Here is a 21,706-nt window from a genome sequence, read left to right as displayed (position 1 = left end):
GCTACACTCTTTGTAACCTATTCTCAGAAGTGACACTCCATCATTTCTGCTGTATCCTATTTGCTGTATCCAATCCACACTCAAGGAGAGAATACACAAGGCCTCAATGCCAGGAGGTAGGGAGCATGGGAGCCTTAGAGGCTGCCTACCACAGTATAAACGCTATAGTAAAGGTAGGCACGAATTGCTACGGGAACACTTTGCAGGCAGCAATGCATAGAAAGGAAAACATTAACTGGGTCATAGGAGTATGGATTATTTTCCCTTTTCTGAATTTCCTAAACTTTTTAGTGAGCATTATGGGTTTTACAGTGAATTGAAAAATCGGAAAGCTAAATGAAAGAGAAGACAGGAAAGGAGAAAGAAAAGAAGGGAGGGAGGATAAAGGAGAGAAAAGGAAAAAACCTGAATTAAATTCCCAACTCCAGCACTCACTGATTTAGACTGTGAACCTGTCTACAGAAGCTGTCCCCAGAAGTATCACAAGATATAGTGCTCTTCGGCTCAGAAGTTTCAGACTTCATTAAAACAAATAATTACCTCCAGGATGTCCCACAGGTGGGCCAGGCAAAGCAACAGGTCATTATGGTTGGCAGTGCTTCAGAATTGGAGAGGTGGGGATGGTTTTTCTGTGAAGTCTGTTTATGGACGACAGAATCCCAGTAGGGCAGAACCCAGCGATCAGCTCCCTTCCTTGTGACCAAAATGACCTGAATAATAGTGTCCAGTGCAGAACACCAACCCTCCCCGCAAGAAGCTGAGGCTGTTTGAGTTTTTTACCTCAGTCAGAATTAGCTTGGAATAGGGCAGCACAGACCCATGATAGAAACCTCAGTAAACCCTACTGTGAGGAGCTGGGAAGGGAAGCTGCTTAGGAAATGACTTTGGGCTGACCCACATTTCCCAAACCTTAAAAACCAGAGTAGAAGTGACTTCTCCCCAACCCAGAAAGTATCCCAAACCCTAAAAGGGGGCACTCAGAAAACATATGCCGAAGAAATCAGAACCTCACAGGTTTCAAATAACGAATTTTATCAGAGGCTTTGGGAGTGAGCAGGCCACTCTCATGCCTTTTCTGATGCGTTCTGAGGACTCTGGAATGGCAGCCTATTTTCTAAAACAATGCTGGAGCAGAAAACATCTCAAACGTTTCAGAAAACCAGACTTTTTGGAGGATGGTGGTTTCTGCGGGGCCCCATTTGGGTTTTCGGGTTCCCCTAGACCCTGGAGGCTCTCTGTCTTAGAGAGAGCAGCTCTGGCACAGCAGTGACCTGGTGGCTGAAGGTCCCTCTTCAGGGAAGCATGGACTTCGATGCTGTCCTCCCTTATATGTGGGTCAGCCACTTTGGGAAGCAGGGTAGGATCAGAGCCCCTTAGGCTCAGGTTGGGGGCTGAGTGCTGGGGCTTGGCCAGGGGTGGGGACCAGGATATATTGTTCAGTAGGGTCGTGCTCAGCCTCGCTGCAACTGTGTAGAGACTCCCTTTGAAGTTGGAGGTGTCTGCGGAACAGGAGGAAGGCTGCTGCCCAGACCCTCTGCCGTCTACAGGCTCCAGGCTTCCTCTTCTCCAGTATGTGGGCTGCTGACATTTGAGTCTGGGGGGCTCAGAGGCCTCCTGGGATGTGCTCTCCTTCCTCCAGTGGTCGTGGCCTGCCCTGAAGTATGAGGATCTCACTCTGCTGGGAGCCATCTCTGCCATCTGGGAGATTCCTGGCCTGATCATTTTCCTGCCCATAGTGTTCTCACTGGAAGGCTCTTGGACCCTTTCTTGGCCACACCAGCTCCTAGACTTTGCTGCAGGCCTGGGGTTCCTGGGAGCCGGGAGTTTGGCCCTTAGAGGAGCCTCTACCAGGACATCCTGTTGTTCTCTGGGGCCTCCTGGTGGCCTGACTCTCCGGGGCTTTTGGGGAGGGATGGAAATGCCTGTGGGCTCTAACCTCCGTGGCCCACACTTCTCCAGAGCTCTGGCTAGTGTAGAAAGTTTCGAGCTTTTTCTTTCTGGGGGTCGAACCCTCTGGGACCTCTCAGGGGACTTAAGGCCTGGCATGGAGCCCTGGGCCTCACAAAGCCTTTCTCGCTGCCATTGGAGGTCACAGGCTGTGTATAAGCCAGGAAGCTGCACCACAGAAAAGGATAGTGGGCTCAGTCCTAAGAAGTTAAAGAGCAAATGGGACTCCAGGATACGCTGCGGGAGGCCCCACTTCAGATGTGCCATCTTCCGCCGCATGAGGGACTCCAGGAGCAGTCGTTGGCTCTTCTTGAGGACAGGCCACTTGGGCAGGACAGTGAGGGCTGTGGGAGCACCCACCAGCACTGTGGCAGCTTGAGGGACTTGGCCACACGAGTCAGAGGGACAGGAAGAAGGCAGATTCAGGGAAGCAGCCAGAGCCTGTGGGTTCTGGAGCTGCCAAGCCAGGCTGGAGGTCTTCCCTGGATCCACCCTTTTGTCCCTTTGTCGGCTTCTCGGGGGTTTAGGTGGGGCCTGACAAAAGGCTCGACTGACTCCCACTCTGTGCTTTCTGGCAGGGGCTGTGCTCTGGCTAGCCAAATGCTTTCCCTCTCCACTGGTGAGCAGGAACAGTTCACCCTGGTGGGGGAGAGGCTTCATCTCAGGACAGGGAGCAGAGGCCACTGTCTGTTCCTGTTCCATGGCCCCATATCCAGAGCCAGCGAGGGCTAGGGGGCTTTCACCCCCAGAACAGTCAACTTGGAGATTGTCTTCAGCAGCATCCTTTCCTCTGATCCGGTCCTTGTTTCCTCCCCTTGGAACTCCAGGCCCTCCAGCATCCTCTGCTCTGCACTTTCTTTGGCTCCCTACATCCCAGATTTCTGCAGCATCCTCATCCCCACCCTTGTTCTGGTTCCCTTGCCCTTGCATTTGGATCTCTCCACCAATTTGACTTCTTAACTGTCTTTGGTAATCTCCCCCAGGAGCCTGGGTCTCTCTACCATCACCGCCGGTGGACCCTCTCAGGTCTCTCTTCCCTTGTATTTGAATTTCTGCACCATCCTCACCTCCAATCTGCTCCTGATTCTTCCACTCTGATGAACAGGTCTTTCCATTAACTCTCCTTTTCAACGGTGTCTGGTTCCCTCCCCTAAGTCTCTGGATCTTTCTACCATCCTCACTTCTACCTTCTCTCTGGTTTCTCTTCTCCAGTGTCTGGTGTTCTGCATCATTCTTTCCTCCAGTCTGCTCCCAGTTCCTCCTTCCTGGTGAATGGCTCACTCCAATTTCACTATCTAACTCTCCTAAGTTCTCTCTCTCAGGTTTCTGGGTCTCTGTACCATCCTCATGTCCAGGTTTTCTCTGGTTTCTCTTCTCTGGTGCCTGAACTTCTGTTCCAGTTTCACCTCCCATCTGCTCCTGGTTCTTCCACTCTGACAAATGGGTCTTTCTATCAATATCACCTCTTAACTGACTCTGGCCTTCTTCCTCAGGAGCGCAAGTCTCTGTACCATTGTCACCTCCAGCTTCTCTCTGGTTTCTCTTCTCTGAAGCTTGGATTTCTGTGCCATTCTCGCCTCCAGCCTGGTCCTCTTTCTTCCATTTTGCTGAATGAGTTTCTCCATCTATTTTACTTGTTAATTCTCCCCACTTCTCTGCCTCAGGTACATGGGTATTTGCACCGTCCTTGCTTCTAATGTGTTTCTCGTTCTTCCACTTTGGTGTGTGAATTTTTCCGTTAATTTCATTGCTTAACTGACCCTGGTGTTCTTCCCTAAGTTCCTGAGTCTCTTTACCATCTTCATTTTTAACCCCTCTCAGATTTCCCTTTGCAGGTACGTGCATGTATGTACTTGGCTCATCTCCAAACGGCTCCTGATTCTTCCTATCTGGTGGATGGGTGTCTACATGAGTTTCACCTCTTAACTGTCTCTGGTTCTCTGCCTCAGGTGCCAGGGTATTTATATCATCTTCACCTCTGTCCTTTCTCTGATTTCTCTTCTCTGATGTCTGAATTTCTGCTCTATGTTCACCTCCAATCTGGTCCTGATTCCCCCAACATTGTATCTCAAATTCTCTGTCAATTTCACTTGCTACTGGTCTCTGGTCTTCCCACCATAGTGCTTGGACCACTACCCACTCCTCCTCTTTTATCTCTCTGAGGTTCTTCCTTCTATATATTTGGGTTGCCCCAGCATCCTCACCTCTTTTCAAGGCTTTGCTCCCTGACTCCACTTGAAGTTCATGTCTTAGATGCTTCTGGATCTCTTCCCTAGATGCTTGGGTCTTCCCAGTTTTCTCACTTCCACCCCGATCCTGCTTCTCCCACCATGGTGTTTGGATATCTGTAACATTCTCACTTCCAACACATTCCTGTTTTCCCCACTCCAGGACCTGGATATTCACATCATTCTCTTTTACTTCTCCGAGGTTCTCCCTCCCAAATATTTGGGTTTGCACAGCATTCTCACCTTCAACCTGGTCCTTGTTTTTCCTCTTTTCTGCCTGAATTTCTGTACCAATATCACCTCTAATCTGGTCTTGTTTTCTCCACCCTGGCGTCTGGGACTCACCATTCTCACTTCCAGTTAGGCTCTGTTTCCCCAATCCTTGAGCCTGGGTCTCTCTTTCATCCTCCTCTTGGGCCTCTTTCTTGTTCTTCTTAAATGCCTGGGTCTCTACAGCATCCTCATTTCTATTCTTATCCTGGTCTCCCCACTCTGGTGTTTGGGTCTCTGCATCAGTTTTACATCTTAACTGATCTTGGTTCTCTACTCTATGTTCCTGGGTTGCAGGAGGATCCTCACCTACGGCCTCCCTCTGGTTTCTCTTCCCTAGTTCCTGAATTTTGGATCTATTCTCAAGTCCCATCTGGTCGTGGATTTCCCACCCTAAGGTCAGGATCTCTCTATCAGCTTTACTTATCACTAGTCTCTGGCTTCTCCACTCTAGGACCTCCGTTTCTGCATTGTCCTCCATCCCAAAGTTTATTGGGAGTTGTCTTCCAGATGCCTGAATCTCCCAAGCATCCTCCCCACTGCTCTCTCTCTGGTTGGTCCAAACTGGAGTCTGGGTCTCTCTAATATCCTTTCTGCCTAGTGCCTGGCTTTCCCTCCCTGGTGCCCAGGCCTCTGGTGGGAAGTCCCAGGACTTCCAGGTGGGTATTCCCCCTTGTTGGTAGGAAGGAAAAGGCAGGAATTCTGTGAAGCAGTACTTCAGCCTCTGAGATGAAGGGAGATTTGAGAGAGAAGTGGCCACAGTCATGGAGGTGGGATGGGACCTCATGCTGACAGCAGGCTCCAATGGCACCAACTCTTCCTGGGAGTGGACCAACAGTGTCTCCCTCCTGCGATGCATGTCCAGGGCAGGGAGCAGTGGCTTGCAAATAGGGTGAGTATGCCCATCACTGAGACAGCAGGGTACCTGCCGTATGTCCCAAGAACTGTCCTGAGGAAGCATACAGGTGCTTGAAAAGGAGGTGGTGCAAAAGATGGGCTCAGAAGGGGTATGGAGATCCCAACATGAGCACTGACATGGGTGCCTCCAGGAGAGCAGGTATTGGGCCCATGATTCCCGGAGGCTCCTCCAGTATTTCCATCTTTTCTTTTGTGCACATTGTTGAACATGAGCATTCAAGCCCCTGAACTTGCCAGGACTGAAGGATAACTTAGGGATCAGCCCAAAACAAGTGTCATGTCTCATGGAGATCACTGCCCACTTCTGTGGTGGTACCTGTAGGTGAGAACACAGAAGCAAAATCCTTATACACATTGTCTCATCTAACCCCCACAGATCAGAATTGTTATCCTCATTATCCAGATGAGGATGTTGGGGCTCAGTAAAGGGGGAGTCACTTCCCTTAGGGCAAACAGTAGTCATTCATTCAAGAAAAAGAAAGTATTCACTCTGGGCCAGGCATTATTCTAGGTGGCAGGGGTACCAGCATGAACAAGACAAAGTCCCTTCTGAGAGCTATCTTCTAGACATGGAAGACAGACAATAGCCAAGTAAACAATATAATGTTACGTATGAAAGTGTTCTGATGGAAATAGAAGCAGGATGGGGATGGGGTTAGCTCCTTTAGACAGAGTAGTCAGAGAAGGCCTCTCACAGGTGGTAACATTTGACTAGAGACCTGAGTGAAATGAAGGGCAAACCAAGTGACCTCTGAAGAAAGAGCACTATAGGCACAGCCCTGAACATAGAGCAGGGTCATGTGTGTAAGAACAACAAGAAAGCCCGTGTAAGCAGAATGGAACAAGTGACGAGGAGAGTCTGGAAGATGAGCTCAGAGAGAAACGTAGGACAGACCATGCTGGACCTTGGAGTTGTGGTTAGGAGTTTGGATTTTATTCTGAGTTTGATGGGGGCTGAGGGGGGTGGGGTGCATCCATAAGCACCATTACAGGGTTTTGAGTGAGAAAGTGCTGTGATTGGTTTTTTGATCAGCATGCTTTTGGGCTGCTGGTAATGGTGCTTCTTAACCTAGGTACACATGGATGTGTTCAGTTAGTGAAAACTCATTGACCTATATACTTATAATCTGTGTATGTATATTATTCTTGGATTAAAAGCCTTAAAAAAGAAAGAGAAAGAAGAAAGTCATTCCGTTGGCTGCGTGAGTACTGACTGACTGGCTGGTTGAGAGAGGCGGCGAGAACCAGGCCGAAGGCAGTGTTTGAAGTCCAGCTGAGACACCAGAGTAGCTTTGCCTGGTGGGTGTGGTGAGGTTTGGAGAAGTGATCAGGTTTGAGATATGGTTTGCAAGTAGAGCCCATAGGACTTAGATATGGATTGAATATATGGAGTGAAAAAGAGAGGAGTCCAGGGTGACTGCTGGGTTTGGGGCAAGATGATGTTCTCCCTGACCCATCTGAGTTGCCAGTATGATTCATCGCTGTACACAGGGCATAGAACAGGGCCTTCGTAATAAGTGACTGACACAATCACAGTGGTGAGAGAAGGAGGTGTGTGAGGTTCCCTCACCTTTATGACCTTCTTCATGCAGAGGTGGGTCTTCGTGATCTGGTGCCAATAGTGCCGGACCTGCCAGATCAGAAAGAGGCAGAAGACAAGCAGGTTGCCACAGCACCGAGGGTCCCTGCAGCTGTGATCTTCGGAGAGCAGGTCCCGCACTGGCTCCCACTCAGGGCCCTGGAATGGCCCCACCACAGCACAGGCACCCAGCAGTTGCAGTAACATGACAAAGCTTAGGTCAGACAGGTGGTGTTAGGGAGTTGGAGGGCAGGACTCATCCAGCCAGTGTGGGGTGGGGCAGCCCTGACCTCATAGCATCCCTGTCACTGAGGCTACCTCACAAAGGGGCCTGATGCCCCAGCCTGGGCTCCAGCTGCAGGTAAGGACAGCATTGGGGAATTGCCCAAAAGGAATTAAAAGGAAGAATAATTTGTTTTAAACATCCTGTCCTCTGGAGTGAAGAGATTAAGTCCCCCCCATGGATGATGGGATGATGTAACCTGTAGTCTGCTGATTCCTTTCTTCCTATTAGATACTTTTATCCATTTGTCCATCTGTCTAACTATCAAACACTCAATCAACACTGTATTAAACATGTGCATTCTTGTTTGACCACCCAGATTACTTTTCCTATCTCAGGATCAGTGTTGTTGGGAGAAAAAATACTACCCTGAATAAATGCTACTGTCTTTCACCTAAAGGTTATATTCAAAATATTGAAATACAGAGCGAGCTGGGACATCATCCATTCAGAATGGGCTAGTCTTTAACCCTTTAATAGCTGGGTTGTGAGTGGTCCCTGGGGTCCCAGGAGAGAGACATCATCTATCTACCAACCATTTGGGAAGTATTTCTCTATTTTGAGAACTCAATATGCCACACAATGTGTCCTGGCTGAATGTCACCCCAGCTTATACCTGATACTCTCTCACAGACCCAGGACAACTAAGGAGTAAGTGAGCGACCTAAGTTTGGCCAACTGGGCTCTCTCTGTCAGGGCTCTAAATATCAAGAACAGAGATTCAAAATAGAAATAGGAAGCTGGTGAGAAAAAGAAAAGCAGCTCATGGCGGCTAGGAACTGGCCCAGCTCTGTCAGTTAGGCCTTAATGTTGCTAGGAGCTGGCAACACTCATAGCTGGGCCTTGATGTTCGCCTGCTGACCATAAAAAATTTCATAAACCATCAGTATCAGACAAAGCCACTTTGTGGTAATCAAGACAAAAACAAGACCACTTTTTAATAATCTCTGAATACAGACAAAAACATGAACATTGTTGAAACAAAAATAACCAAACATCCCCTTACCTGGCTAATATGAGTGACTGCTATTTCTTTACCAATTACAGCTTTAGATTAATTTCATTTCTTCCACCTTGTAGATAAGATTTATTAAGATGCCCAATCATAGAAATTCAAACTTTCGACAGCGTCTAATCCAGAGCAAATCCCACTTCCTTGAACCCTGCCCCACGTCACCTAACACAAGCTCAAATCCTATAGTAAATCCTTTCTAACACTCTTTTATTGAGAAGTCCCACAGTTCCTCATGGTGTGCGATCTCCCTTGTTGCAATGAATAATAACACTATAGGTGTGTTCCTGGTGGTCTTTGCCTGGGGGACATTGACAGCGGAATGAGACTGTCGGACCGGTCTCACGATCGGCTTCCCTTGAACCTCTGGGCTCCACCACAGCATCGTTTCCCAAATTCCTTTTTTTGGTTGCTTGCCACCAAAGATCCTTAAGTGAAATAAGCACTCCCTTTGGCCCAGGCATAGGGCCAGAAGATAGGTATCGACAATGTCCGAGGCAGCTATAAGCCCTGCTCTCATAGAGCTCTCAGTGTGGTTGCAAAGGTGGACCCTGAATAAAGACAAGGTCAACGAGTGCTACAAAGGACAAGTACAGGGGGCTTGTGGGTCCATATAGTAGGGGTCTGGGTGATCAGGGAGGCTTCACTGAGGAGGTGATGAATAGGAATTAGCTAAGCAGAACAGTGGAGCACATTACTCCTAATAGAGAGCGATGGATTGGGTTGGAGACATTGGGGTGTGCTCAGGGTAGGAAAAGAAAATAGATGAGGCTATAACATGGGGAGGACACAGGGAGTACTGAAGAGGGGCCTAATAAATCATGTCAAGGTTTTAGGATTTTAAGCACAGAAGTGTGGTAAAAGAAAAATTTCCAAGATAAATTGATCCTGATCATATGTCAACGTTTATTAACTTACCAGCAAGGGCAACAAGAAGATAAAAAAAGGGTGGGCTAGTTCTGAGAGAACATGGAAATTAAGTAATTATAAAGTTGGGAAACAGAATTAATTAGGTAAAGGGTAGTGTCTCATTACTCTTGATCATAATACCATCAAGCTCCTATCAGTCACTACTGAGAAAATCTGGGATATGATGGTCTAAGGTGCCAGGTAGGCCAAATAACAATCAGAAATTGTTATAAAAGACATCAAAAAAAGCAAATGATAAGGACACATCTATGACTGTAAATTGGAAAAATAAGGTTTCATTCCCCAAGCAGTGATGGCCGATAGGTCCAATTAATATGGAAACAGGAAACAGAACCCAAGAGAGGCGAGGAGCGGAGTTCAAATCACAGCTTCTGCTCTTAAACAGGAGCTATCAGTGGATATTTCTTAATTTGGAGACAAATGTTGTTCTTCAACAGTCATGCATGATTCGCACGAGGTGAAGTTTGATGGGGAAATTTTTGATGTAACAAATGTCCAGTCCTGGAGCCAGTTTAAACTCATCCTATTGCCCAATGCCACAACACATCCCAGGCAGAATAACTATTAATAGATGTGGTGGACGTTACCCAGGCCAATAGCTAAACATTCCAGGGTCCAGTTCTGGCTTTGCCGCTGCCTCACCCTGTGACGGTATATAAGCAGCTTCCCTTCTCTGGGCCTCATTATGTGTAAAATCAAGGGGCTGAGCTGCATGATGCCTAAGGGTCCTGCCAATTCTCTACTTCTAGGTTTCCAAAGGAATGAACTAGAACTAGCCCTTCATGGTCTAGTTTTGGCTAGATCCAAGTGGTCCCAAGGTGTGCCTGGCATCATATTGGAGAGAGATGAGTAAGGGCCATAGAATCAGGGAGGACCTCTTGGAAGTGGTGAGGCATGAGTCTAGCCTTAAATCATGGAGATTTGGGCAATATAGAGAAGAGGACAGTATGCTGGCCAGAAGAGAATGGGTGTCTTGTGACATCTCCAAACTTAACCTGACAAAAACTCAACCCCTGTCCCTAAACCTGCTCTTCTTCCTGAATTCCTTACTCAATTGATTTCATTTCTGGTGGACTCCACGCCCCACCAGAAATTTTAACAAGGATATCTGAATATAAAGGAAAATATCTGGATTACCTTATCATTATCTCCCTGCCTTTTCTTCTCCAGTGACGGGTCAAAAAGATTATTTTGAACACAAGAATGTGCTCAAAGATAAGCCAGCAATGGAATGCTGACACCATTGAAACTCTTTGCTTTGCTGTGCTGTTTTCGAATGTTTAACTCATCGCTTCTGCCAATATTGTATAGCAGAATGATAATAGACACAGCAAAATTCAGCCCCTCGCCCGGAACTGAGGCCGTTTGCCCCTGGGGTGCCCTTTTAACGAGCGAGATCCGCCGGCTCGCAGTGACATCACTTCCACTTCCGGCCGCGTTCGGCCATTTTTCTTCTTTCTTTGCGACTTTCCGGCACGAGCGAGCGTTCCTTCTCTGACGTCGGTGACGCTTCTTGAGGAGAGGCGAGTCCGCGGAACCACAGCCATGGTGAGTGCGTGCGCCTGGTCAAAAAGCCGGGAAGCGGGGGACTCGGAGATCGGTTCACTCTCGAGCCTGTCGGGGGCTGAAAACGTGCGCCGTCTCGACCGCCAGGCCTGGGGTTAGAGTTCCGGCGCCGCGGAGTCCCGGCCGCCGGGCCCAGAGTCTGAACTCCGGCAGCCGCGGGTCCCAGCAGCCCGGCCGGAGGTTAGAATTCCGTAAGCTTTAAGGTCCCAACTGCTGTGATGCGGAGGGCAGCAGTCTGCGCGTGGCTGAAGGCCTCTGGTGAGCGGAGGGGACGTGGTCCGGCCTGGGGGAAAGAGACAAACGCACGTGGGACAGAGTAGAAAGTTGGATGAGAAAACTTGGCTCCGTTTTTTTCATTTTGAGGAGGGGTCGCTGGAGGATGGTGTGGAACCCAGGTTGCAGTTCAGCCTCCCTTATTCCACTTCCCCATGTTCAGGAGAGGGAGGTCTTCGTGGGTCTGTTCCTAATGCTTGTTGCGGAGTTACACGTGCCAGGGACCTAAAGGAGCCTTTGGCATTTGGAGTCGGGAATGTGGGGGGTTCCCGAGCCCCGGCCTGGGATACAGGAAAGGCTCCTCCTGCGAGGCGGTAGGACCTCAGAAATAAGAGCCCTGGTAGCACCACGTGCGGCTCCTCTAAACTGGTGTTCTCCAACTTTTAATCAAATCGTGTAGCATGGTAGCTAGTTCGAGTTGGCACTTGGTAAGGAGGGGAGAGTTTGCAAAGCACTTCTACTTACATAATGAGTTGGATCCCGGCGGGTACCTTACTCCATTTCCCTAACCCACTCCCACCTGCCCCTTTCTGAAGCTAGTACTTGGCTGAGCCTAGAACTTGAAGCTTCTAAACCAGTGCTCATCTTACGCAGTTCTGTGAAAAGTTTTGGAATCGATGGTCTGAGGTTGAACATAAGAAAAATTTCTCTTAACTGTAAGATGGGAATTACACTGCATGCGGATTAGATTAAATGAGACAATGCACGATAAACACCTAGTCCTAATAGTTGGTACAAAGTGAGTGATCACACAGCATTTGTTGTTAAATCAAAACCTTGCAGTTTGGGGCTGTCTGGTGTACAGGAGACCAAACTGATCAAGCTAGGGGTTCAAGTTAGCCGGTGGTATGATTTCATTCACTCATTTAATTAACCCTTTTAAAAGTTGAAAGGTGGATAAATGGACACTAAGCAAATTTCAGTTGCTGTTTTTAAGGTAGTGTGGTTTTAAAGTTGAGCCAACCGTTTGTTGTTGACTGGAATGAGATGATGATTGTTGAGGCTCCTGAAGTCTTCCCCTTTTATGCACTTGATGTTTCTTGTGAGTTGAGAATCCTTACCTCCAGAGGTGGGTTGTTGAAAACCGCCATGGAAATAAATATCTGACATCTCAAAACATAATTTTGAGGAGTGATTGGAATTAAAGTGTTGTTGGATCCTTTATCATTTAGAAGGAAAGTGACTGTTGATGAACATTAGGTTATGATAGGTTAAGGACAAATGTGTTTTCTCAGGCAGCCACCAGAAGAATAAAGATATGTAACTCCAAACTAGTGGAGGGGAAAATGGTGAAAAAATAATAAATCCAAAGGAAGAAAAGAAACAGAACTTGTGGGACCAAGAGAAGGCACAAGAGAAGGGAGATTTGAACCCAATATTTACTTAATTTACCAGTCAGTATGTTAGTAAATACAGACAAAGACTAAATGCTCCAGTTAAAAGACAGATTGAAGTAAAAAGAATGGAAAAGATATGCCAACTTCAAAAATGTAGTGTAACCTATATAAACATCAGAAATAAATGGGTTTTAAGGCATCTGGAAAGATACAGTGACTAAAAAAATAAGGGACAAAATGAAAGTGACATAATTACAAGAGGAAATAGACAAATATGCAATCATATAGCATTTAAGTATATAATTGATAGATTATGAAACCAAAACATCAATATAGAAATAGAGGATTTGAACAATATTATGAATAAACTTGATCTAGTTAGTGGTCATAGTGAATCTAGTAAATTGTGCACCTGACAAGTATAGAAGACACTTTTTAAGCAAGGAATATTTATGAAAATTGGCCACCTACTGGGTTATAAAGCAAGTTCAACAAATTTTAAAAGAGTGTTAATAATACAGACTGTGTTCTCCTAACCAGAATGCAAATAAGTTAGGAACCAGTAACAAAGTGTTTGGAAAGAAGATATAAATAACTCTGGATCACATAAAAAAAAATGGTAATGGAAATTTGAAAACAGAACTGAACAATAATGAAAATATCACATACCAGGGCATGTTGGGTACAACTAAAGTATTGGAACCTAAAATGCTTACACTGCGGGGGGGACTAAAAAGGTAGGGAAAGAACAAAAGGACAAAATAACCCCAAAGAAAGTAGAAGGGGGGAAAAAACACAGAAATTACTGGAATAGAAAATAGATCCTAATATTATAGGTGGACAAAATCAGAAGACAATTCTTTGAAAAGTCCCTTCCAATAAGATTAATCAAGAAAATAAACAAAGCGTACATAAGGAGTAACTACATGGAAACATAATCTGCAGACATTAAAAAGAAAGGATATTAAGCACAATTTGATACCTATAAACATAGAATCCTAGATTGAATGAATGAATGCCTGAAAAAGTATAATTATCATAAGCAATTCAAGTAGAAATAGGAAAAACTAAATAGTAAAATAAGTTAAAAGTTTTTAACCTGAAAAAACTCCGGACCTAGTTTAATAGCTTTATTGAGATAATTTACATACCATACAGTTAACCTGTTTATTTTATTTTATTTTATTTTATTTTATTCTGAAGTAACCTGTTTATTTTGAAGTGTGTAATTCTGTGGTTTTCGTATATTTAGAATTGTGCAACCATCACTGTTGAATTTTAGAGCATTTTTACCATCCCCCAAAGAGACCTTATATCCACTAAGATTTTATTTTATATCCATTATAAAACAAAACCTTATTTAAGTTGGTTGTATCTCAAGAATGCAAAATTGGTATAATATTAGAATATAATATTAGAAAAAGTGTAAAAATTAAAGGAGAAAAGTTTTATTTATCTGAATCAGTACAAAAAAATCTGATAGAATTCAACACCAATTCATTTATAAAAGAAGAAATTCCTAGTACACTAGGAAATACAGTGAATTTTCTTAACCTGAAGTATCTAGGAATAAGTAAAAGATTAAGGCTTTTGGAAAACAATAAATCTTTATTTAAACGCTCTAAAGAGTTAAGTATATATATTGTAATGAATTGGCAGATTCTGCATCCTAAAGGTGTTTTGTTGGAATTAGCATTACACCAAATCAGACAGATTGTCCCAGCAGGCTTTTTTGGTCAGCCTTGAAAAGCTAATTCTAAAATGTGTGGAGAAGTCAGACCAATAATGAGGCCTTTCTTATCCACTTCTTCAGGGAACTCCTCCAGCCCTCACCTAATTCCTCATCACCCAGGGACAATGACAGATTCACCCAGTGTGATGTGTTAGGGACCAGGCGTCTTGGTGTGATCTGGCCCTTGATATCACTTCCTGTTCCTCTGGGGGCTGGTCATTTTGGTGTCCTTGTGGTCTTGTGCAGGAGACCATCGAGGCAGATGTAAGGGTGAATGTTCCCACCTGGCCGTCACCCACGGGTCACTGCCTACAACTACGGTGTAGAGTGCCATGGTCCAGCCTCCAGACCCAGGGTTAGACCAGATCACCACTACCCAACTGTTGGGTGAATAAGATGGTAACTTGGGGCTGCACAGGGAAAACAAATGAGAAATTAATGAAAATGGTTCAACTGGAAAGGTGGGAGTGAAGTAGGGCAGATCCCACCCAATTTGTTCCCTATGTGGGTTATTTTGACGCAAATCCCAATGACATAACATTTAATCCATAGGTATTAAAGTAGATATCTACAAAATAAAGATTTTTAACAACCGCAATGACACAACACCCCAAAATTTAATAATTCCTTAATATCAAATATCTAGTATTTGAATCAAAGGCTTGAACAGATTTTTTTCTTTCCCTTTTTCCCCCCACAACTACTTGATCTTAGAGTTTTGTTCTTCAAGAGGGGCAGTGAGCGCATGTTATCTTTTGTGGTGTTGGTAACTTAATCAGTGTCTGGATGCATTCATTAATTTATGTCTGGATTGATTGATTAATATGGGTTGTAAGGTGGGATAACCATACAAGAGAAATTTTTCATCTGCTATTTGGTTAGCTGATGATATGCTCTGTATAGGAAAGGCAGGATAAATGCTTTACTGTTTACCAGTTTTCAAAACACTGTTGATTCACTAGCATAGCTTTGACTTTGGAACCATTCAATGTTTTATATATTTGAAAAGTGAGATTTAAAAGTATTTTTTAAAAAAACAAACTGAATACAAAGGAACCCTAATTGTTTATCAAATTAATAACCACAGGAAAATTTTAATTTAAATAACGAATATAGTACTAAGTGGATGGCTTTAGTTGGATGTAGTCTGTAGTCTAAGAACAAAGAGAAAGTTCGTTGGTAGAGGTAGTACTGATACAGCAATTGTGAAACTATTTCGTATGTATCATAGGGTCGAATAATGAGAAAATATTTTGATGGCTTGGAAACCAGGGTTGTTCTTACTGAGGACAGAGGGAGATTTGAATGTTGAATGGAGAGAGAGAGCTTTGTGCTGCATTTCTATAAATTATACCTTAATTTTGATTCAGTAAACTTAGGATGGAGTATGGAAATCCAAATTTAAAGATTGCCCCTATGTGACTCAAATGGAAACTGAGCTATGGAGCCCTTCCATTTGCTGTGATATTAGCAAGCATTAGACTAAAGAGAGGCAAGTAAAAGTACATGAACTTTAGTGTACATTATTGGATAATGTAATTATTAACCTTTTTTTAATCCTAATTCAGTTTTTCTAAGTTGGGAGTGTGGAGGCCAGGGTCAATTATTAAGTGTATTTAGGGGTGAGGGAAACTGACTGTTGTGTCTCTCAATTGTTGATTAAAGTATTTGTGACTTGTCTGGAACGACTTCGGGTTCAGTTTGACTGATGCCTTGATTTCCCCCCATAGACTGAGGCTGATGTGAATCCGAAGGCCTACCCTCTCGCAGATGCCCACCTCACCAAGAAACTATTGGACCTCGTTCAGCAGTCATGTAACTACAAGCAGCTTCGGAAAGGAGCCAATGAAGGTAAGGCAGCCAGAGAGTGCTCCAGGGAGAAGCACTGTCCAGGTGAAGGCACCTGTCTCTGTCCAGGGTCCCGGGCTAGATTTCCAATATGAAACACAGGCTGGATACTCTTGGTTGGGACCAGTGGGAGGACTTAAGAGCCGCATTTTGTCTTTAGATGCTAAAGGTTATTGGACTAAGAATTTTTTTAGATCCACTCGTTAACATTTTGTCACATTTACCTTCTAATAAGAATGAGAGTCAGGATTTGAACTTGGGCAGTGTGGCTCTAGAGTCTGTTCCCTTGTCTAGGACTCCAGCATTAATGCAGAGTGTGGTCCGGGGCTAGCACCGGGCCACAGAGATAAGCCGTCAGGAATAAGCATTGGTGTTGCGCTTCCTGGTGAGCTGCATGTGCGGTGAGCTTTCCAGTACTGACCATGGCAGGTTGGGGTGGTAAAACCCTCACGGGTGACAGAGTTTGAGAAGTGCCACACTACGCTGCTTCTGCTGGTGGGGCTTATACGAAAGCTGTTCAGTCAGGCAAGAAAGAGACGGTGGTGACTTGGTGTGGTAGCAGAGGAAAGGAAACAAGTGGTCTGATTCGGGATGTGCTTTGCAGACCCGATGGTTTGTTGTTGTTTTATCCCCCCCTCCCCCAGCAAATAGAAAAGGTAAAAAAAACTAAATGCTATTTGCTGCATGTCAGGATGAGAGTTCTTTGTCCAGATACAAAGTGGGGGTGGTGGGGAGCAAGAGAGTCAAAACTGATGGGTTTGATGTTGACTTTGAAAAAAGCATTGAGAATGACTAATTGGTGATTAAGTCCCTTATCACTTCCCAAGGCGCAGGACACAAAATTGCTTATGCCTGGTAGTGTTGCCCAGTTTCCTTGCACCTGTGTTTCTTTTCCTTGGAAATTGCTTTGTTATGGCTTCCTGACCAAACCCCGTCACCTGTGGGTCTCATGTCCTTCTCTCCACAGCCACCAAAACTCTCAACAGAGGCATCTCTGAGTTCATTGTGATGGCTGCAGACGCCGAGCCCCTGGAGATTATCCTGCACCTCCCGCTGCTGTGCGAAGACAAGAACGTGCCCTACGTGTTTGTGCGCTCCAAGCAGGCCCTGGGGCGGGCCTGTGGCGTCTCCAGGCCTGTCATCGCCTGTTCTGTCACCATCAAAGAAGGCTCCCAGCTGAAGCAGCAGATCCAATCCATTCAGCAGTCCATTGAAAGGCTCTTAGTCTAAACCGGTGACCTCTGCCACACTCTCCCTACCGACTCCTCCCCTGGGGGTTATGTATCATATTAGCATACGGGTTAGCATGTCGTGTTCAGCTACCTTTAATTATTATAAAATATTGTAGTACTCTGGTTTTTACATTTTTGTATTGTTTTTGTTTTGTCTTACAAGTCATCATCCCCACCATGATTTCTCCTTCCTCTTTCTCTCTGCCATCTTTCCTCCCTTTTGAAAAATGAACGAATGCCCAGGACAGGCGGAAGCAGAGTGATGACACCATTTCAAAGGCAGGGAAGAGCCACGATGGCGATCTGGTTCCAGCTTTCAGGCACTAACTCCCTACTGTGTGCAGGGCATGATGAAGTAAACCACCCACTGGGTATCCTTTGTGCCTGGCATACATAAGCATTCCATACATGTTAAATGATCTAGGAGTTTTCCTTTGCTCTCTAGGGGTTTGTCATTTGGGGAGGAAGCATGTATCCTGTGAGGTTGTCAGTTGTGTGCCCAAGTGTCATTTGCTAATGTACCCCTGCCATTTGCTTTTGGTAATAGGATATTATGTTCCCCCATCCCCAACTCCCAGCTGTGCCCCTGAGGGTGGCAGGACAGCGGCATACCAAAGAGATATGTGCTGCAGAATTCAGAGGCGGCCTGGGCGAGGGAGTTATGGGGCAGTTGACCTTGAAGGTCTTGAAGGAGTCCGGAGTAGCAAGAAAAAAGAGGTTCAACTGGTGCTGGAATGAAGGATTCTGAGCAGGTCATGGAGATCTGGAAGCTACAGCAGAGATGATGGAGTCCAAGGAAACATCCTCTCTGGTGAATGGAGCTTTCTTCAGTGGACACTTGGTACCAGCTCTGAGAGCCCTTACCCCTATTTCCTGCCACGATGTGGGTCAGATGTATGTATTCTTTATATTACATCAGAAGGACAGTGCTAATGTGTCATTCTTGTGAGCGTCCTAGTAAAGAAATATATTCATATTACAATTTAAAGAAAGTGTGATTCTTGGTAGGTGTCCAGCTAATACTTGAATGAAGAACTGCTTAGCATGATTAGAATGTTTTTAGCTTCTCTAACTTTCTACCAAGAAGCTGTGGGAAAACCATTATTTCCTACCAGATGGTTTCTGGTACTTCCAAATGTCTTGTACAGACTTCATTGAGGTGTTGCCTCGATCTAGGATAGGGTTTCTCAACCTCAGAACTATTGGTATTTGGGGCTGGATAATTCTTGGGGGGAGGGGGAATGCTATGTATGTTGTAGGATGTTTAGCCAGATCCCTGGCCTCTACCCACTAGATGTCAGTGCCAACTTTAACCCCTCCCTCCAGACGTTGCCAAATGTTCCCTGGAGGCAAGGTCACCTCTAGTTGAGAATCACTGTTGCCGAATTAGGGCTCCTGGTAGCCCTTGGCACAGGCTAGAGTGTGTGGGGGCGGGCGGAGAATTGGTATGGTGACTGAAGCCACTGCCACCTCTCCTGCCTCAGCTACTTTTTAGCTAAATACCATGACAGCCTGATACCTCAGCTTGTGAAATTTTCTTCCAAAATACGAATAACTGAGTCCTGTGATGGTCAGATTAACGAGGATAGATTATACAGTATTTGGCTTCCTCTTGGCCAGCTTGGGCTGGTGTAGCCACTCCAGCAGGAAGCATACCTGGAGAACCAGGAAACCACCTGTCCTGCTGAGGCCTGTTCTGTTCTTTCTGGGCCAGTCATTTCCCCTGGGCCAGCTCACGCCAATGTTGATACGCCCCCAACTCCCACCCAAGCAGGTTTTATATTTGTGGATGGTGGAGTTGGTACTTAATTTCTTTGTATTTCCTTTTGTTGTATATGTGCCTTTACAGTCATACTCTAAAAGACATAATTTGGGGGCAGAGGTTGGTAAGAAATCCAACTTCCACCGAAGTGGAAACTAGAGCTTACCTACTGGAGCCCTAAGAAGTGGGGTAGGGCTGGGACTCCTGGGATCTTCATCCCTGGTTCCCAGTTAGCTCTGGACTGTTAGCTCAGTCTCCACAGCTACATGGTAAGCCTTCAAAGGCAGGGTATCAATTTGTGATCACCTGAAAAAACTATGACTCTTCCCCTGCTCCCAGTGGCCTCCACGGCCTGTCCTGTGTCTACCTCTCCACCATGTTCTGTCTTTGCTCAGTGTTTCATATTTGGTTTCTGGAACATTCCACACCTGTTTCCTTCTCAAATTCTTTGTACTTTGTATTCCTTTACTGCACTGGTGGCTTTCTTCTCATGCTAGTCTTAATTCAAATATCACTTCTTTTTTGGGGGGGGGAGCAGGCATCGAACCGCTGTTGTTCAGAGCTCACACTCGAGCGAGCTCTAAACCAACTGAGCCACTCGGCCGGCCCCAAATATCACTTCTTTAGGGCCTTTCCTAGCTACCCCATCTCATGTCTCCTTTCCTGCTAGCACTATAACGTTCTATTTAACTTGTCCTTAACTAATATCTGCAGTTTTCTTTATTGCCCTGATTAGAGAGCCAGAATTTATGTGATGTCCTAGCACCCGAAGCAGTGCCCTAACAGGTTCCCAAAGTGAATAATTTCTTTTCTTTTCTTTTTTTTTTTAAGATTTTTATTCGGGAATTGGGATGGGAACAGTGCTGGGGAATTGGGGGAAGGGAAACAGACAAGTTGCTGTCGTCTTGTTCTTCAATCTAGTTGAGGACGCCGTTTCACTGGCCCAAGTTGGCACCATCACTGCGCTCCAAAGTGAATAATTTCTAAAGTCTAGACATAGAAATGAAAAATATGGTCACTTCCATCCAGCCACCTATGAAGTAGGTTGCAATATTTTCCATGTAAAATTTTATTTTATTTTGGAGAGAGAATCCAATGGCTTTCGTTAGGTCTCAAAGGGTCCTCTGACCTCAAACCCACACTAGTTAGGAACTTCTGTTTTAGAATGTTTCCTGAAACCCTTTTCCCAAGTGGAGCTATGATTAAGGAATGATTTTACATTTACAATATGACTTTGTTAAAGAGATTAGTCATTTGTAGTATTGTTAAGTACTAAACAATGCATTTCCATTATTTTTCATCCCAAACTGGTGTTTTGGGGAAGGGAGGGAGAGGAGCTTGTTCTAGGCTCTTAATATCCCTGAGTCTCTTCTCAGTGTCCGCTAAAGTTACATTTTGAAAAATCAGGTATGTGCCTCAGATGGGGCAGAGATGGGTTGGTATAGTTTCAGATGGGGCAGAGATGGGTTGGTATAGTTGCATATTCTTTTTCTGAAGAAAGGAAAACAATTTTTAGTAGCAAGTCAGTATTCTTCATGATGCTCTGGCAGCCAGCCCCCAGGATGGCCTCCAGTCTTCCTCACATCAATTTGTGCCGTATGTAATCTCAATGCACATCAACTCAGAGCTGGTCAGCAGGACTCAAGAGTATTATGGAATGATGTGTGACATTGCAGCTTCTGCCTCCTCTGCGTCACTGGCTATGAGGGAAATTGTAACCATGTTAATGAAGACTTGAGCAGCTTGTGGAGTGTCAAGACTTCTAGCCAAAAGCTAGCACCAACTTTGCTGGTGAAAGGAATGAGTCTGTCTTACGTGTACTCGAGGGAATTTAATTTATAGAAGTGACCGATGACAATACATGGAAAGGTCAATACTGTTGAAAGAATTTATTACATTTCCTGAGAGGAGGGGCATGCCATGCCACAGGGCCACAGAGGAAGTATTATGTTTGGGTCAGGCAGCAGGAGCAAACAAAGCAAGGGGAAGTCCTAGCTCACAGCCTTTACTGGGGTTTCCATGGCAAAGGCAAGGCAGTAAACCGCTTAAGTTTGGCTAGTTTGAATAATTCCCATGGGCTTTGGGCACTAGAGGTAGTTGATCTCTATGTAGTTGCCTGGTACCTGGCCCTGGGGTAATTCAGGGACAATACTGGTTTGGTGTGTGAGTTATAAAACAGGTACTTGTCGTGCATTGAGAGGTGTGCTCCCAAGTAAGTTGTTAACTATCTTTAGGAACTAGCTACATGTACCTGGCATTTTCTGGCAGTCTCCCTGGGTCTGTAAGCTCTTGCCCCCGAAGATGTCAAAACATAAAATACAGAAAATTAAAAGCAATTAATGCAGCCCCTGCAAGCAGACCCTCCGGCCCTAGCCAACCTTTTGAATCTAACCTCATGATTGACTTCAAGCCAGAACCATCCAGCCTAGGCACTCTCAAATTCCTTATCCACAGGAATGGGAAAAGGTAATAATTATTGTTTTTAAGCTAGTCATTTTGGGGGTAATTTGTAACAGCAATAGACAACTAAGGTTGGGGCAGGTGATGAAAAGGTGAGGATGTCTTGTCAAAGCAGCAGCAATAAATATGGTCATGTCAAAATAACAGGGCCATGAAGAATACCGGTAGCCCACAGGTGAGATGTCCCCTGCTGCTTCCGAGTGCCCAGAAGTAAATCCCATGCAGGACGGCTTTCATATATATCGTGCGGTGACAATGAGGATTGTTATACGTTCAGGGACAGTTTGGGCTCAAACCAGAAAGGCTGGACAGTCTGGTAGCTCTGGCTC

The 21,706-nt window shown here is 45.2% G+C and overlaps 2 protein-coding genes across 4 annotated transcripts; one reads left to right on the top strand and one right to left on the bottom strand.

Annotated features, from left to right (window-relative positions):
- Positions 1-1,057: 1,057 nt before the first annotated feature.
- LOC109377514 (uncharacterized) lies at positions 1,058-10,511 on the bottom strand. 3 transcript variants are annotated; one of them, XM_019633885.1, is made up of 3 exons: positions 10,305-10,511; positions 6,934-6,993; positions 1,058-5,679 (listed from the first exon to the last, which is right to left on the bottom strand). In XM_019633885.1, the coding sequence occupies exons 2-3, from the start codon at positions 6,949-6,951 to the stop codon at positions 1,108-1,110; spliced, it is 4,590 nt and encodes a 1,529-aa protein (XP_019489430.1). In that variant the 5' UTR covers positions 6,952-6,993; positions 10,305-10,511; the 3' UTR covers positions 1,058-1,107. The 3 variants fall into 3 exon arrangements, with proteins under 3 accessions (XP_019489430.1, XP_019489429.1, XP_019489431.1); XM_019633886.1 differs by lacking the exon at positions 10,305-10,511 and having other exon boundaries at positions 3,034-3,067; positions 4,426-5,679; positions 6,934-7,178; XM_019633884.1 differs by lacking the exon at positions 10,305-10,511 and having other exon boundaries at positions 6,934-7,178.
- A 95-nt stretch (positions 10,512-10,606) lies between these two features.
- Positions 10,607-18,143, top strand: SNU13 (small nuclear ribonucleoprotein 13). The gene is made up of 3 exons (XM_019633883.1): positions 10,607-10,715; positions 15,806-15,926; positions 16,891-18,143. The coding sequence occupies exons 1-3, from the start codon at positions 10,713-10,715 to the stop codon at positions 17,151-17,153; spliced, it is 387 nt and encodes a 128-aa protein (XP_019489428.1). The 5' UTR covers positions 10,607-10,712; the 3' UTR covers positions 17,154-18,143.
- Positions 18,144-21,706: the final 3,563 nt, after the last annotated feature.

Source organism: Hipposideros armiger, unplaced genomic scaffold, assembly GCF_001890085.2.
Source record: "Hipposideros armiger isolate ML-2016 unplaced genomic scaffold, ASM189008v1 scaffold_1430, whole genome shotgun sequence".
Lineage (NCBI taxonomy): Eukaryota > Metazoa > Chordata > Mammalia > Chiroptera > Hipposideridae > Hipposideros > Hipposideros armiger.
The sequence above is the reverse complement of the archived record's forward strand: the minus strand, read 5'-3'. Positions and strand labels throughout refer to the sequence as shown.

Coding starts and splice junctions, on each gene's coding strand:
- LOC109377514 (XM_019633884.1), bottom strand. CDS start 7,149: ATGTTACTGCAACTGCTGGGTGCCTGTGCTGTGGTGGGGCCATTCCAG. Junction 5,680..6,933: donor GCATGAAGAAGGTCATAAAG/GTGAGGGAACCT, acceptor TCTCACCTACAG/GTACCACCACAGAAGTGGGC.
- SNU13 (XM_019633883.1), top strand. Junction 15,927..16,890: donor TCGGAAAGGAGCCAATGAAG/GTAAGGCAGCCA, acceptor TTCTCTCCACAG/CCACCAAAACTCTCAACAGA.